Here is a 15,752-nt window from a genome sequence, read left to right as displayed (position 1 = left end):
CCCCGCCCGCGGCGCTCTCCAGTCTTGGCACGCGCGCCGCGGCCCCGCGGGCCTCAGGGAATTGTAGTCCCGGCTCCTCCCACAGGCGCCCCGAGCACGCCGTCGGGGCCGCGGCGCGCACTACAGCTCCCGACGTACAGTGCGGCGCGACCCCGCGGCCTGTCTGCCGGCCGAGGTCGCGGGAGCTCAGACAGCAGCCGGAGCTGCTGGGAGAGGTCGCTCGGCGATGATGCTGCGAGGAGGCTGCCAGCGCGTCGGGGCGCGGCTGAGGGGGCTGCGCCGCGGGCCCCGGGGCCCCGCCGACGGCGCCCGGCGGGGCGTGGTCTCCTGCATCGACCGTAAGTCCCGCCGGGGGTAGGCTTCGGCCCCGGGTCGGCGCGTGCGGAGCCCGGGGGCGCTCTGGTGGGCGGGGGCCCTCGGCGGCCGCCGCCGGTCCGTCCCGGCGCTTTGCGGTGGGGGACTGGCGAGGCGGCCTGGGGCTGCGGTTCCCTTCTCTCCCAGCACTCGGAGCTGCCTTGTTAACCTCTGCTTGCTGTAAGGGCGGGCTTCGCCGCAGGGACTCGTGAGCTTTGCTGTTGTTAATCATAAACTTAAGTCCTAAAGGTCGTGAGGACGTGCAAAGCCAGCTGGTGGTTGTGATCGGTGAACAAACCTCCGGTGATCCAAGACTCGCTCATATAAATAAATTACGTAACAACATCTATGGTTACAAAACAGTTATTGAAACTCCTGCAGAAAAGTAACTTGTAGCAAGTGGGAAACTACCAGAGCTTATAGACCTGAGTGGAGTGTCTCCTAGCAAATAATTTCCATGCGAGTCACCGAGCGGGGCTTCCCTGGTGGCCGGGCGGTAAAGAGCCCGCCTGCAGCGCAGCAGAGCTTCCCTGGGTCCGGAAGGTCCCCTGGAGGGAGAAATGGTAACACTCCAGTGTTCTTGCCTGGAGAATCCCATGGAGACAGAAAAGTCTTTGGGGTTGCAAAGAATCGGACACTACTGGACACACACCCACAACGGAGTAGGGGAGACCTAGGCCGACTAGGGGGTAACCAGACCCTGTGATGCTGTCAAAAAAGAAAAACACTTTTTTCTTTTGAAATCTTTCTTTTAAAAAATCTAAAGTAAATGACACTTTTGTAAGCAAATAGAGCAGCTTCCGAGTGCCTCAGCTCAATATCTAGAGTTGAAGGACACTAAGGAACAGGACAGTTTTCTTCCCAGGGTTTTAAAGCACCTTCACAGGGTCCCGCCCCGTCCTTGCACTTAGGATTTGGTAAGCAGGATTACCTTTGTTGGTTGGCAGCAAATAGGTTAAATAAGAATATTTCCTGTGGCTAGAGGTGTAGCTTCAACACATGAATTGCTTTATCAGCTTTTTAAAAGAAACTTTAGTGAAATAAAGTTGTCCTTTCAGTGTATCATTCTGCATATTCTAATATCAAGTTAATGGAAGTGATCAACAAACGTTTCTCATTGTTTCTTGGTGCATTTTAATGTGAAAAGTAATTTTTAAGAGGGTTCTGAGTTTCCTTATATCTTATATATCATTTTACAGATGAAGAAACTTGCTTAGGGTCTAGTGCAGCCCTCTCATTTTACAGTGGGGACCTGAGGCTGAGAGAGAAGCCTTCCCTCCTGAAAGCTGTGTAATTAATAGTTGCAGACCCTGCAGACGCCTGCTTGCTTGTCCATTGCAATTTGCTGCAGCTTCCCACGTGCTCTCTTGGCGCCAGGATTCTCGGAACTATTGAGATCTGGTTAGGTGTGGGCTTTGATGCATTCAGAGATTCCTGTGTTCGGTTTTTTGGGCTCTTGTTCACCCTTGAACTACTGTACAATCAAGGTTTTCCTCCTCTGATGTGGGTTCTTGTTCTCTTTAGCTTTACTACTTCTGTGTGCATTTGTGTGTGTGTGTCTTGGCGTCTATGTACTGGCTTCTTGAACTCTGCCAATAGCTCCAGCAAACTTCATGTGGCCTGGTTTTTGTTGTGTTTTTCTGGCTCATGTTTTCTGGAAACTGGGCACACTTTCTTGTGTATTATTTACTTTTTAACTTGACTTTTTGCTTGTTTACTCCAAGCAGTGTTCTCCTTTTGTTGTTGTTATTGTTCAGTTGTGTCCAACTCTTTGCTGCCCCATGGACTGCAGCACACCAGGCCTCCCTGTCCATCACCAATTCCCAGAGTTTACTCAAACTCATGTCCATTGAGTCAGTGATGCCATCCAACCATGTCATCCTCTGTCGTCCCCTTCTCCTCCCACCTTCAGTCTTTCCCAGCATCAGGGTCTTTTCCAATGAGTCAGCTCTTCGCAAGAGGTGGCCAAAGTACTGGAGTTGCAGCTTCAACGTCAGTCCTTCCAGTGAACACCCAGGACTGATCCTTCAGGATGGACTGGTTGGATCTCCTTGCAGTTTAGATGCACTCAGACCTTTTACACCTTGAACTACTTGTTTGTATCTGTCAGTACTAATAGCGTCTGAAAACATGTACTGAGCTGTTGCTCAGCCTGAAGTTCTGTAGCGCATATACACTCAGCTGTTCGTTTCCTTAGCACTCACAACATCCTGTCCCAGCACTGCCCCGTGGTAGACCTCCGGTCCGAATTCTTCTGGAGTGGAAAATGGCCTGAGTCCTGAGTAGGGAACCTTGAGTTGTTTATCCCTAACCACATTTCTGAAAACACCGCCCAGTGTCGTTTCTGCCTTGGACTTCTGAAGGTAATGCCACCTTTAATCCTCACAACTCCCATCTGACTGAGAGTCCGGGCGGGGACACACAGCTCTCTCCTGGCTCACAGGCGGCTGCTCCTGAGGCCCGGGCTTGCCAGGTTCTCTGAGAGGATGGCTGCAGGGCAGTTGGGTGCTGGAGGGGGTTGTCCCTGAGACTCCACGCCCCCTGTGCTCTGTACCGTTGCCCCCAGGACCTGGTCTGACATGGAAGGATGGAGTCTTAGGAGGCCATGAAGAGCCTGCACCTTCCACTTTGCCCTCGACATTTTGACAGCCACCACTGTGCCTCCCGCAGTAAGAGACACTCCTTGAGGCTTCTTAGCACATCTGAGGCAGGGGCTCCTTTCCAAGGGGCACCAAGAAAACAAAGGAGAAATAAATGGGATTCGCCCTGTGCAGGTTGCTGACGATTCTGTGGCATGGCTCCCAGGATTCATGGTCCTGTCTTTTGCACATTCTCTACACCATTCCCAACAGGTTGTGGTCTTCTCACGCAAGCTGTGCTTAGGTTCTTTCCTTTTAGCTTCCGGCCTGCCCTGAGCAGAACGTCTGTCACCTTGCAAAGTGGGGAAAATGATAAGTGTTTGAGGCACAGGACTGGCCAGTGGGCCTGTCGCTGTGTTTGACATTTCACTCCTGTTCTGCATTCACTCTACACAGTGTTTGGGGGTAAAAAAAAAAGTACATAGAAAAAGAACAGTGTTCACGTCATTCGGAGAACTGGCTATTTAGAGAACAGCTGCAAAGTAATGACACTGAACTGGGTGGTCAGTGTGTCAGGCTGATGCAGGGATCTTTCTTCTAAAGAGTGTCACCTGTCGTGAGATACTGGAGTAGTACCATCTCTTTGAAAACGTTTGTGGTTCTAGAAAAACTTATCCTGATGAAACTGGACTGATGGTATCGCTCAGTCAGTTCCTTAGCTCTTAAGTAGCTTAGAGCTGGAAGTGAAGGAATTACGCAAAGCACTAATAGTCGGGGAAGAAAACACTAAAATTTCTGAATGCATTTGGTAAAGACAGATTTAGGAGGCCCTTAGCCTTGTTCTCAGCGCTGGAAGACTCAGTATCCATGTTCAGTGACTCTCAAATGCACAGCTTTGCTGCAGGGCCTTTATCCTCAGTTTGGAAAGTAAGCCAAAGTACACCTGTTTTCCTTTCCTGATTGAGCTTGTAGAATGACTCTGTTGATGCATATAGACAAATAGGCACAGATTCCGATACAGAAAAGGTAGGGCATCCTAAAGGAAAAAACGTTTTACCATAATGTGAGGGTCTCTGTGTGTTTATTATTCTTTTAATGTGGTTTTACAAGGAGGAAAAGCGAAAGATGAGTAATGGAAGAAGTAGTAACAGGGTGAAAGAAGTCGGCTAGTGTGTTCGGGAGTGCCGAAGGGAGGTGCGGGTTCACGGGGGCGCGCGGCGGAGCTCCATGTAGGGGTGCTCTCGAAGTCGTCTGCCCGCCACGCTGCATGGGGCTTCTGGCCTGCTGTCCTCTCCCCTGAGCCCCGACCTGGTTCAGAGTAAATGCTGCCTTGCCCACAGCTTCCATGGGACTAAGTGAAGAGCAGAAAGAGTTCCAGAAAGTGGCCTTCAACTTTGCTGCCCGGGAGATGGCGCCGCACATGGCAGAGTGGGACCAGAAGGTGAGGGCGTTCAGCTGCACGGTGCCTCCCACCAAGAGCCTGCCTCCTCCCAAGCACCCAGCTTGCAAAACTCACAGCAAATGCGAGTCCTGTAGGGGCGCGAGGCCTCCTTCTGCAGATGCCACCGCTTTAATTCGTAGATGAAAATTAAGATTTGGGCACTCTTAAAACCCAGGCAGTACTGGAATGATAAAAAGAAACTTCAGTGCCAGAAAGCAGTCCACATAGAATGCATTTTAACTGGCCCGCTGTGTGGGCGACAAAAGCGGCGCTGAGTCGAGGGGCTCTGTCCCCTCCTGCGTGCACACGTCTGGGCCCCTCCTCACGCCCCTGGATGAGAAGCCCGCCTGTGAGTCCCTCTCCGATGACCCTGCCCTTTTCTCCACAGGAGCTGTTCCCTGTGGACACGATGCGGAAGGCAGCGCAGCTGGGCTTCGGGGGGGTGTATGTTCAAACAGATGTCGGAGGGGCGGGCCTCTCGCGGCTGGACACCTCCGTCATCTTTGAAGCCTTGGCCACAGGCTGCACCAGCACCACGGCCTACATGAGCATCCACAAGTGAGTGCCAGCCCGGTGGACGCAGCGTGTGCTGGCGTTGGTCGGTGGGCACCTTCTGTGTGGACAGGAGAGGGTTTCGCTGTGTAGTGCCTGCCCCCGCCCGAGGAGCCAGTGTGTCAACAGCTCGCGCGAGGTCTGCGGCCACCTCTTGGCTCGGATCTGTCATCTTGTGTGTTGCTTAGAGAATGCTGGCCTTCTCCCAAATGCCAGCTGCCCTGGTTCCAGACAAGAGTTCTGCATTAGGAAATGGCCTCACTTCCCTTTTCCTCAACCCAGAGATGAAGCCTCCACTAATTTGGGAGAGTACATAGGACGGCTTGATTTTCAGGGAGCTCCGTTAACCTAACCGGAGATAGTGTAGCCAGCGCCCAGGTGACCTTGGCCCTGGGTCCCTCTGGGTGCTGTGCTCCCGGACTATGTGCTAATCCAGGCCTTTGCTTGAAACGTGAGCCTTCTCAGCTGTGGCTTCTCCCCGCCACGCTCCTGTGCTCTGCTCCCCTCCCTGCGTGCGTGCCCTCCCTTCAGCTGCCTTTCCCTTCGGTCTCTGCCCTGGCCTCCTGGGTGTGCTCAGCATGTGTGTCTGGATTATCGACCGCTTCGGGAGCGAGGAGCAGCGGCACCGGCTGTGCCCGCCCCTCTGCACCATGGAGAAGTTCGCCTCCTACTGCCTCACAGAGCCAGGTGGGTGTGCGTGCGGCCCGCGGGCCTGCGGAGCCTCGGCCGCCTGCCCTGGCTCGGCTCGTGTCTCCATCCCGACTGAGCATTCTCACACGCTCACAGGTCACAAGGCTCAGGGCTCCCCGGAGCGGGAGTGCGGAGGGGGAGCGGGGGGCTCTCCCTGAGCACGTTGCGCTTCTCCAGGTCTGGATCTTCTCCAGGTCTGGATCGAAGGCGTCTGTCGTTAGGGACGGTCTCTCGGGAGCTGGGACCTCGCGGGGGCTCCCTCCGCTCCCCAGCACCCCCACCTCTCAGCTCCCCTTCCTCCCGCCCTAGGGAGTGGGAGCGACGCTGCCTCCCTCATGACCTCTGCTGTGCGACAACACGATCATTACATCCTCAATGGCTCCAAGGTACACGGCCAGCAGCCGCGGCCCTCCCAGGCAGGGTGGCAGCCCTTCCCCTCACCACCCGCCCGGCCTGGCCCGCATGTTTGCAGGTGAACCGTGTCTGGGGCGAGGACCTCAGACCTACGTCCCAGTGCTCACCATCACTGTTTCTCCTCTGGCCTGAGCCCATTTAGGCCCGTCCTGGGACCCCTTCCCGCTGCCCCTCACCTCCCACTGCCCCGTCACCGGGGCACCCGCTGTCTTCCTGCTGCAACCCCACAGGCCTTCATCAGTGGTGGCGGCGAAGCTGACATCTATGTAGTCATGTGCCGCACAGGAGGGCCAGGCCCCAGAGGCATCTCCTGCGTAGTGGTGGAGAAGGGGACCCCCGGCCTCAGCTTTGGCAAGAAGGAGAAAAAGGTGAGTGCGGTTCGCCAGGGAGCCTCAGGTGGGAACCCCGCCCCAGCAAGTGGTCCGCCCTGCCGCCCTGGCTTTGCAGGCTGTTGCTTCATTGAGGGTTTCGACAGCGGGGAGTGGGGGCAGGCCTCACTGCATCATGTGGTGCTGCTGGCAGGGCACCGCGCCTGCCAGTGGCTTACATCAACAGAGGGATTTCTCCACCGGCTCCTGCTGCCACTTCTGGCCTATATTTCTTACTTCCTATCTCTGCGCCCACTTGTTACCCAGGAAGAAATGCTGACAGGAGACTAGAGATCTCAGGAGTGAAATGCTTTTGGCCCACTTTTCTTCTTTAGCTCAGCAAAGCTTACTGGAGGTAACCGTGGGTCCCTCAGTAACATAAGAGGAGGGTGTTTCCCTGGGCCTCGAGAAGACATCTCCAGGATGGACAGATCCCACAGCCAGGCTGTGAGCCGTAGGCCTGTGATTACGTCCCTGCCCCTGGCCCTGAGCTAGGGTCTGCTCAGGTGGGCTGGCCCGGCGAGTCCTCAGCTCCAGCAGGTGCCCTTAGAGTCGGGCCCGGGCAGCAGTCCGCGAAGAGATGGCCCCAAGTCTGCCTCTCGCCGCCTCTGCTGGCTCCCCAGGCCCCCAGGCTGCTCCGTGCCGTCCCTGATCCTGACTCTCTGCAGCTGCCAGGGCCTGAGAGGCTCCGTGCCCCTCGTGCAGCAAAGCCGGACCCTCTCAGCACTGGGTGTGCAAAGCCTTATGCTCTCGCCTGCCTGCACTTGTAAGACACGTGCCCTCTTGGCTCTGTACACGCTGAGCTGTGTTCACGTGGCTTGGGAGACAGGCTGGTTTTGAGATGGACTGACATGGAGTCTGACACGTTGTATTATAGAACCAGGTTATACTGATTCTGGTGTTTCTGCTCTTATAAAGCTAGTGTTGGCTGATTCAACACATTTGTATTTCTGATATCTGTTGGCAGTATTACGAAACCTAGCTAGCTTGGGGCTTGGAAAAAAATTGTAAAATAAATTCCTTATACAAAAAGTTTCTCTTTTTCTCCTTATGCTCTGTCTCCTCTCACTTGCAAGCATACATTATTTTTTCTTTTGCTTTTTGGTTTTCCTCTTTATTATTAGTTGTGCTTTGCGTCTCTCTCGACAAATGGGAAATTCGGAAGGCCAGACCGGCCAGAACGGTGCGCCAGGGTGTAGGGCTGCCTGTGAGCAGCGGGTGGGTCAGTGCGAGGGAGGGGAGCGAGCCGGGTGTGACACAGGCGGAGGAGAGCTGCTCGTGTAGGGACAGCCGAAGATAAGGTGTCACTTGATGCAGTCTGCCAGGTCAGGAGCCGGCTGCCAGCCACCCCTGAGGAGGGATCTGGGCAGAGGCAGCAGTGGTTGCAAAGAGCCTGATATGGAAACAAGGTTAGTGTGTTTGAAGAAGCCAGAATTTCTCAGTGTGGCCGGAGGGTCATGAGCAGAGGGCTCCGTGTGGGGTGAGGTCGGAGAGCTTGCCGGCCAGGTGAGGGGTCACCTGCTGACCGCCTCGCTTGATCTGGCTGCTCTTGTGGCCTGAGCAGCTGGCTTTCTCTCCTGCTCATCTTTCTTACAAGTACATGCTTCCACTTGGTGTACTGAGCACCTTCTGTAGCTGAGAACTTGAAACAGAAAAGGAGTGTGGAATTGCTTTAGCTTGGATTTAGTCGTGAAAAGATTTTGTACGGGTAGCGGGGAGGACTCCTCTATGGCAGTGGGAAGGTGGTCTTTGGAATGAAAGACCGACGGACAGGCAGGGACTCCTTGTTCTGGGCTGGGACTGGGGAATATCTTTCTGGCTGCAGCTTCACAGGGACTCTAGGCGGTGAGGAGCGGGCTTCTCTGCCCTAGGGAGGAGGGAGACTTTTTCACCAGAAGGGGCTGGGAGGTGGCGGCCATGTGTCTGTGGTTCTCTTACAACTCAATGTTAAGGTCCCCGGAGCTTCCCCAGCCAGGGGTGTGTGTCCTGAACGGGAGGTGAGTGTCCAGGGAGACCCACAGCCAGGGTGGGAGGGTTCAGACTCGGGGTCTGGAAGACAAGATGTCAGGGCCGGCCCTGCTGACCAGAGGGGCCTTGGGAGGCTCCACGGGGAGGTGGGGGTGGGGGTGGGGTTCCCAGGGAGGGGCAGAGGCAGCAGAAGCCCTGAAGGGGGCGGGATAGGAGAGAGGGCGCAGGTGAGGGATAGGAGGGGCTGAGGAAGGGTTGGACAGAGGCTTCAGAGGAAAGGCCATAGGTGGGGCCGCTTCCCAGGCAGGGCGCCCTGAAGGGGGCGGTGCAGGAAGGGCTGCCAGCCCCTGAGCCGAGGGCTCGTCCGACCCCATGCCCGCAGGATCTGACAGCGTGCGTCTCCTGGAGCGGAGAGGAAGGAGGCCAGTCTATGTCTGTGGGGCACCTAAATCCAGCTCTTCGTGAGGAAGGGGGCTCAGCCGGCCTCCCAGTGAAGCTGTCCCTGGGGACACCGTGGCCCCAGAAGGCGCGCGGGCTGCCCGTCGGCTAGTTAGAGGGCATGGGCTGCGTCCTAGGGGTGGAAAACCGTCCCTGGGCTCGAGACTGACATACTGAGGGGTGTCTTGCTAAACCAGCTCCCTAGGAAAAGCAGAGAGCAAGAGCTCCTCCTGTGCGGCCTTTGTCGGCGTCTGTGGCGTGAATACTCCCACTTCCGGCCGCCAGCGTGACGTCACCAGTGTGATGTCGCCGGCGTGACGCCGCCGGAAGCCCCGCTGGGCAAGGTGTGTGAGTGGCTCCCCCGCTCTGGAGCCCGTCCCGCACCAGGTTGGTGTGGTGAGCAGATGCTTGGAAGTAGGTGTCCTCGGTATGTTTAAACGTTGTGCTGAAAGGGAAGTCTGTCAGAGCTGACATACTGAAGTGTGGCCTTCCTGTTTCTCCTCAGCTGAGTTCTCGGGAGCCTGAGTCCCGGGACGGTGGAGCACCTATCTCGGGCCCGGGTGGACAGCAGACATCGCGCTGTGTGGTGACTGCCGGGCCGCCACACAGCCCCTGATTTTTGCCAGGTGGGGTGGAACTCACAGCCGACCCAAGCAGTGATCTTTGAAGACTGTGCCGTCCCGGTGGCCAACAGGATCGGGGACGAGGGCCAGGGCTTCCTCATCGCCATGAAGGGCCTGAATGGCGGGAGGATCAATGTTGGTGAGGACCGCGGGGGTTGGGGGCGGGGGGCGGGCGCGACGGCCCCCAACTCACTGGCCGCCTTGATCCCCTCCCTCCCAGCCTCCTGCTCCCTGGGCGCCGCTCACGCCTCGATCGTCCTCGCTCGAGACTACCTCAAGGTCCGGAAGCAGTTTGGAGAGCCTCTGGCCAATAGCCAGGTAACTCCCCGCGTGTCCCTTCCTTTGCTCTTGTCTCCAAAATGTCTTCTGGAGCAGTGGGGCCCTGCTGTCTCTATTGGTTCTGCCCTCACTGCAGCCAGAACTTGTGCCTTTTTTCTGTCCCGTTTATAATAGTTTTTGTTTATAGTCGCAGGAAGATTCGTGATGGATTACATGGCAAAAGAAACATGATATTTTAGGAGCATGTGCTATTTTGTTTATGAAATAGATACATGTAAACACTAATAAAACGTTTTCAAAGATACCTCTGAAAATGCAAAAAGTAGTTATTTCAGGGGAGTGGGATTGGAGTGATTGCTTGTTTGTGTTTCATTCTTTTTTCTTTATTGAGGTAACACTGGTTTTCAACATCATTAAAGTTTCCTGCATACATTATAACTGGGCTTCTTGCCCACCATAGCGAGCTCACCACCAGAAATCTGATCCCATGCATCACGTTCAGCTGACCCCCTTTGCACATTTCGTCCTGCCCTCTTCCTCTCGTGACCCCCAGTCTGTTCTCTGTACCTGTGAGGTTGTTGGGTGTTTTCATTTACTGTGTGTTTTTTAGATTCTTCGTGTGAGTGAAGTCATGTGGTATTTGTCTTTTTCTGTCTGACTTCATTTAACGCAACACTCTAGGTCCATCCATGTTTCACAAATCGAAGAATTCCTTCCTTTTCATGGCTAAGTAGTAGTCCCTCGTGTACACACATTCCATCGTCTTTGTCCTTTCTCTTGTTGGACACTTAGGTTGCTTCCACGTCTTAGCTGTTGCAAATAATGCTGCAGTGAACTTAAGGACGCATGTATCTTTTTGAATTAGTGTTTTCATATTTTTTGGAAAAATACCATAAGTGGAATAGCTGGATCGTGGGATAGTTCTGTTCAGCTCTTAGCTTGTTGGGGTCCCTTTGTAGGTTATGGTCTTTTTTCTGACTGACTTTAAGAATCTTTGTCTTTGACTTTGGACAGGTTTAATATATGTCTGGGAGATGGTCTGTTTGCCTTGCGGTCGTCTGTTAGCCTGCTGGACATGTATATCTAGTTCCTTCCCCAGACAGGGGACGTTCTCAGATCTTCTGTAAATGAGCTCTGTACCCCCATCCGCTGTCTTCTCCTTCTGGGATGCTTACCATCCTTACACTGCTCTTTCTGATGGAGTGGGACAGCTCTGGTAGGGTTGATTGTGTTTTAATCTTAGCTTTCCTCTTCCACCCGAATCATTTCCAGGTTTCTGTCTTCAGGCTCTCTAATTATATGGTCTGCTATATTTCCATAGCTTTCTAATGCATTCTCCATCACGTTTATTGAGTTCTTCAGCTCCAGGATTTTGGTTTGATTCTTTCTTGAAATGTCAGTGTTCTTGGCAAAATAGTCCTTCTGTGCATTACTTTTATTCCTGAGTTATCTCGTAGCTCGTTGAATTTCCTCATGATGGCTCTTTTGAATTCTCCACCAGTTAGAGCCAGTATCCATGACTGGTTTGGTTTCTGGAGAATTGTCATTTTTTTGTGATATCCTGTGTTACTGGTGAGTTACTCCTCTTCAGCTGGCTCGTTAGAAGCAGCCAGTCTGTTCTTAGGTAGAGCTTTTTTCTGCCTGATCCTAACAGCCCTGCAGGCTGGAAGCCGGAGGCTTTTCTTCTGGTTTCCAGTGGATGGTTCAGCAGCCCAGGCTGTGATTCCTCTTGCCTGTGTGGCCTCTCCCTGGAGTGTTGCCCGGGCTCCCTGCTGCTCCCTGCACCCAGGCTTCTGGCTGTGGCTGGTATCCCACTGGAGGCACCTGGATAGTGGGTGCCTCCGCCTTGTCCAGGGTCACCTGCGGTAGGGGAGTAGGGGTGGAGCTGGGGTCTCGAGTGCCTCGCCTGTCTTGACTTCTTGGGTCCTGGGCGCTGCTGTGGGCTCAGCTGCCAGGCCAGGGGCCAAGGTCTGGGGTCTCAGGTCCTCGGGTCCTGTTCCTCCAGGTGCCAGCCCACCACCATGAGGTGCAGAGGTGTGGGCCACCAGGGCACCTTGGTGTGCTGCGCAGAGGCACCTGTGTGGAGCTATGGGCGTTTTACTGGCTATAGGTTGAAGGGGTAGACAGGGGGCATCTCCTTGAGGAGGTGGTGACTGCAGTGCGGCAGTGGAGAGGACTTGGAGCTTACCAGGCACATTCTGGGTGGGGCCCAGGGGCCCGTGGCTGAGGCTTTTCCTTGGAGGGGACTCTCAGGGCCCCCGGCAGTGCTGAGCCATCTGTGTGTGTGGTTCTCTCCCCTCTCGCTGCAGTACCTGCAGTTTCAGCTGGCCGACATGGCGGCCAGGCTGGTGGCCTCACGGCTGATGATCCGCACTGCGGCCACAGCTCTGCAGGAGGAGCGAGAGGACGCGATAGTCCTGTGCTCCATGGCCAAACTCTTCGCTACGGACGAATGCTTTGCGGTGAGTGCTGGTGCTCTAGCTCTCCTGGATGCCCAGGATGTGGTGGGCCTTCTGTTCACTCCCGGGGTGCTCCTTGAGGCACCAGTTACTCAGGAGAGGCCCATGTGGGTGCTCATGGGGAGGAGCGCCTTCCCGGGACCTGAGGGTCCTCACCCCCATCTCCCTGCAGATCTGCAACCAGGCCCTACAAATGCATGGTGGCTATGGCTACCTGAAAGACTATGCCGTCCAGCAGTATGTGCGGGACTCCCGGGTCCATCAGATCCTTGAAGGTAAACGTGCCCAAGATGGTTTCCTCCCTGGCTGAGTGTTCAGCCCGGCATCTGTCCCTGTGCCGCCTGGGCCCCGCTTGCCTTCCTCCTCCCTCCTGGCCCCTTTGGAGGGGAGGGCACTGGCCTGGGGATCAGGAAGTTCTGCTCTGTCCCCTCTGAGGTCACCCTCCCCCTGCTCTTGACCTATGTCAGTTTTATTTTTTATTTATTATTTTTGATTGTGCTGGGTCTTTGTTGCTGCATAACTTTTCTCTAGTTGCAGCAAGCAGGGGCTACTCTTCTTCACCATGCTCCGGCTTCTCATGGCAGTGGCTTCTCTTATTGCAGAGCACAGGTTTCAGTCGTTGGAGCACATGGGCTAAGAGGCTGTGGCTCCCAGGTTCTAGAGTGCAGACTCGGCGGCTGTGTCTCCGGGTTCTAGGGCCCAGGCTCAGTGGCATGGCTCCCAGGTTCTACAGCGCCGACTCAGCTGCTGTGGCTCCTGGGTTCTAGGGTGCAGGATCAGTGGCTGTGGCTCCCGGGTTCTAGGGCGCAGACTCAGCGGCCATGGCTCCTGGGTTCCAGTGCACAGGCTTGGCAGCTGTGACTCCCGGGTTCTAGAGCATTTTTTGCATCAGAAAGAATGTAAAAATGAAGCAAGCAACTCCTCTCCTCCCCCAGCAACTGATTCCACCCCCTTTCAGGGAAAATGTTTTTGTTCTTTTAAAATTCAGTTTTCTGATTACCAACGATGTTGGTGTATTTATTGTTGAAAAATTACAAAACACAAGGAAAGTTTAAAAAGATCACTCAGGTTTTGACATCTGAGTTAATATTTTGGGTTCCTTTTATGTTTTAGACCGGAAGTACTCTTTTTGGACCTTTTCTGTGCTTGTAGATACACTTTTAAAGAACAGAATTATACTACGTGTATATTCTGCTGTTTTATTCTGTTTTTACCTAATAAAAGCATTTTTGCCATCAGGAGAGGTTTTTTACAAGTCAGTTTTTCCTTCTTCCTGACATCTGTCGAGATGAAAAGCACTGCTGTTTACAGTCCTGGTCAGACTGGTCCCTGACCCTGAGGCCCAGCCCGCCCTCTCCCTCTCGCAGGCAGCAACGAAGTGATGCGGATGCTGATCTCGAGGAGCCTGCTGCAGGAGTAGCCCGCCCCGGGCTCCGACAGCAGGTCGGTGGTGGGCGCCCCCGTGGAGGCACGGTGACTGTCAGGAAGCATTGAACAGGAGGCTTCCTGTGTGCTGCTCTGGATCTGTCATGAATCCTCTGTCCCTTATTAATTCCTGAATATTCAGGAATTAAGTGGAGCAGCAAACTCCTCCCTGGGACTGAGGAATGTATGCATTTCCTTCTAGCTTTTCCATATGGTGATAAGTAACTATTTACGACCCTCTTCCTTTTTATGAAAAGTGATTATTTACAATCCTCTCTCTTTCATATGGGTGACCTCATGTTTCCTTGATAACTTGTAAATTTTGATTTTATCTTGGCTGAAAATAGCTACCTTGTAAGACAGTATAAATAAATACACACAATGTTGAATAAAACACCTTTGCTGCATCAGAGCTTTGGCCCCTGTGTCTTTCTTTCTCCCTCTCTCTCTCCGTTTCTCTCTCTCTTTTACTTTCTTATCGTCTACTCCAGACTACCAGGTTCCGGTCCATTAAAGGACCTCAACAGGTGATGAGTGAGTCGGGCTGCTGGAGGGGCCGACATCTCCACGGCGGCTTCACGGCGTCAGCTGGAGGATGGCAGGGCCACAGGACTGGAGCTGCCGAGAGGACATGCTGCCTAGTCTTCCTGGCGCTCGGTGGCGGGGAGCTTCTCACCCGGCCCACAGAGTCCTGGTGGTGGCCTGAATCCGTCCCCAGGGCCCTGGACGCCCCGAGGAGGGCTTCCCAACCGCAGCAGAGGTGTGGGGAAGGAGCGGGGCTGAGATGGTTCCTGTCAGTTCTGCTCTGCCTGCCCCTTGAAGACAAGACCGTCCTGTAGCCACCCTCAAGCAGCTCCTCTGAATGCAAGTCACGATGAGAGGGATGTGCGAGGCCTCCTCCCGAGCCACAAGTGGGGCGCGCCTGTACCTCCGCCACTCAAGTGTCATGGGCTCAGGTGGTCTGGGACTGGTTGTTTAGAAGCACGTGGTCTGGGAATGGTCCTCAAAGCTCCTACAACCTTTCCTGATAAATGCTTTGAGTAGGTTTCTTTTCTGAGTTTTTGTTTCTCTTTTTCACTCTTTTTAAATGTTTTTAATCACTACATTGATAAATCTACCACTGTCTACCTTTTCTGGGTCTGTTGGTTTTTTTCTTTCAAACAAATCCTTCACAACTATTTTTTATAATTTTATTATATGTAATTAAACATTTATTTAGAATTGGGGATTATAAACAAAAACACTGCTTGACCAAGTTGACTTTTTGAAAATCGGTTACTTGGAACTTCCCTGGGGTCCGGTGGCTCTGACTGTCTGCTCCCAGTGCCGGGGCCCTGGTTTCAGTCCTGGGCAGGGAGCTGGGCCCATGTGCTCCAGCCGAAGAGCCTGCGCACCACAGCTAGGACCAGGTGCGGCCAAGTAAATACTGAAAAACAAAAACTTTAAAAAAAAAGGTCCCTTAAATTTCTAATAGCTTTGTAAACTAAGTACTGTTTATGACTTATGACAGCAGATTTACATTCCTAAAGATGTAGGCTTTTTAGAGAATGCTGTTATAAATGATCATCACATTAATTCATTTCATCCCTACATAACAAAATAGCCAGAACATTTTTAACTGCATGTCAGCATTTCGAGAAAGCAACATACGTACCGTCCGCTACGCCGAGTTTTGAATGTGTCCTCCGAGGCCTGCGCTGAGTACAGCTGGGGAGCAGAGTGCAGGTGGTCTGCAGAGTTGAAGCTTCAGCCTCCAGAAGCCTGATTCTGCAACTGTAGCACAGGCTGCGGAAGACAGAGCAGTCTGCCACAGGTGCTTCAGAATTTGTGGAGAAGGTAGGAATTCAAGTTAAACTTGGGTGATGTGTGTGGTACTTAAAGATAGCCAAGGAAGTCAGCTTCAGGCAGGAAAGGTGTGGGCTTTGTGTGGGAGCTGTTTATACTTGTTTCAGCGGGATGGAAAGAAGGCGTAAGTTGAATTTGGATGCAGCGTTATGTAAGCCAAGTGAAAGTGGCTCAGTCGTGTCCAACTCTCTGTGACCCCATGGACTTCTCCAGGTCAGAATACTGGAGTGGGTTGCCTTTCCCTTGTCCAGTGCATCTTCCCCACCCAGGGATGGAACCCAGGTCTCCCACATTGCAGGCGGATTCTTTACCAGTTG

At 53.7% G+C, this 15,752-nt stretch overlaps 1 protein-coding gene across 1 annotated transcript; it reads left to right on the top strand.

The window, feature by feature from the left end:
• Positions 1-185: 185 nt before the first annotated feature.
• Positions 186-14,002, top strand: ACAD8 (acyl-CoA dehydrogenase family member 8). The gene is made up of 11 exons (XM_027562177.1): positions 186-338; positions 4,274-4,374; positions 4,763-4,932; positions 5,504-5,613; positions 5,926-6,002; positions 6,261-6,398; positions 9,431-9,566; positions 9,648-9,745; positions 12,016-12,168; positions 12,338-12,440; positions 13,533-14,002. Exons 1-11 carry the CDS (start codon positions 227-229, stop codon positions 13,583-13,585), a joined length of 1,251 nt encoding a protein of 416 aa, XP_027417978.1. The 5' UTR covers positions 186-226; the 3' UTR covers positions 13,586-14,002.
• The last annotated feature ends 1,750 nt before the right edge of the window (positions 14,003-15,752 follow it).

Source organism: Bos indicus x Bos taurus, chromosome 15, assembly GCF_003369695.1.
Source record: "Bos indicus x Bos taurus breed Angus x Brahman F1 hybrid chromosome 15, Bos_hybrid_MaternalHap_v2.0, whole genome shotgun sequence".
Taxonomy (NCBI): Eukaryota; Metazoa; Chordata; class Mammalia; order Artiodactyla; family Bovidae; genus Bos; species Bos indicus x Bos taurus.
Note: the sequence above shows the minus strand (reverse complement) of the source record. Positions and strands in the feature narration are given on the sequence as shown.

Bases quoted from the DNA above. Each gene is read 5' to 3' on its own strand.
- ACAD8 (XM_027562177.1), top strand. From the start codon at position 227: ATGATGCTGCGAGGAGGCTGCCAGCGCGTCGGGGCGCGGCTGAGGGGG. The intron at 9,567-9,647 runs GTGAGGACCGCG...CCTCCCTCCCAG, and splicing joins TGGCGGGAGGATCAATGTTG to CCTCCTGCTCCCTGGGCGCC. The intron at 12,441-13,532 runs GTAAACGTGCCC...TCCCTCTCGCAG, and splicing joins GGTCCATCAGATCCTTGAAG to GCAGCAACGAAGTGATGCGG.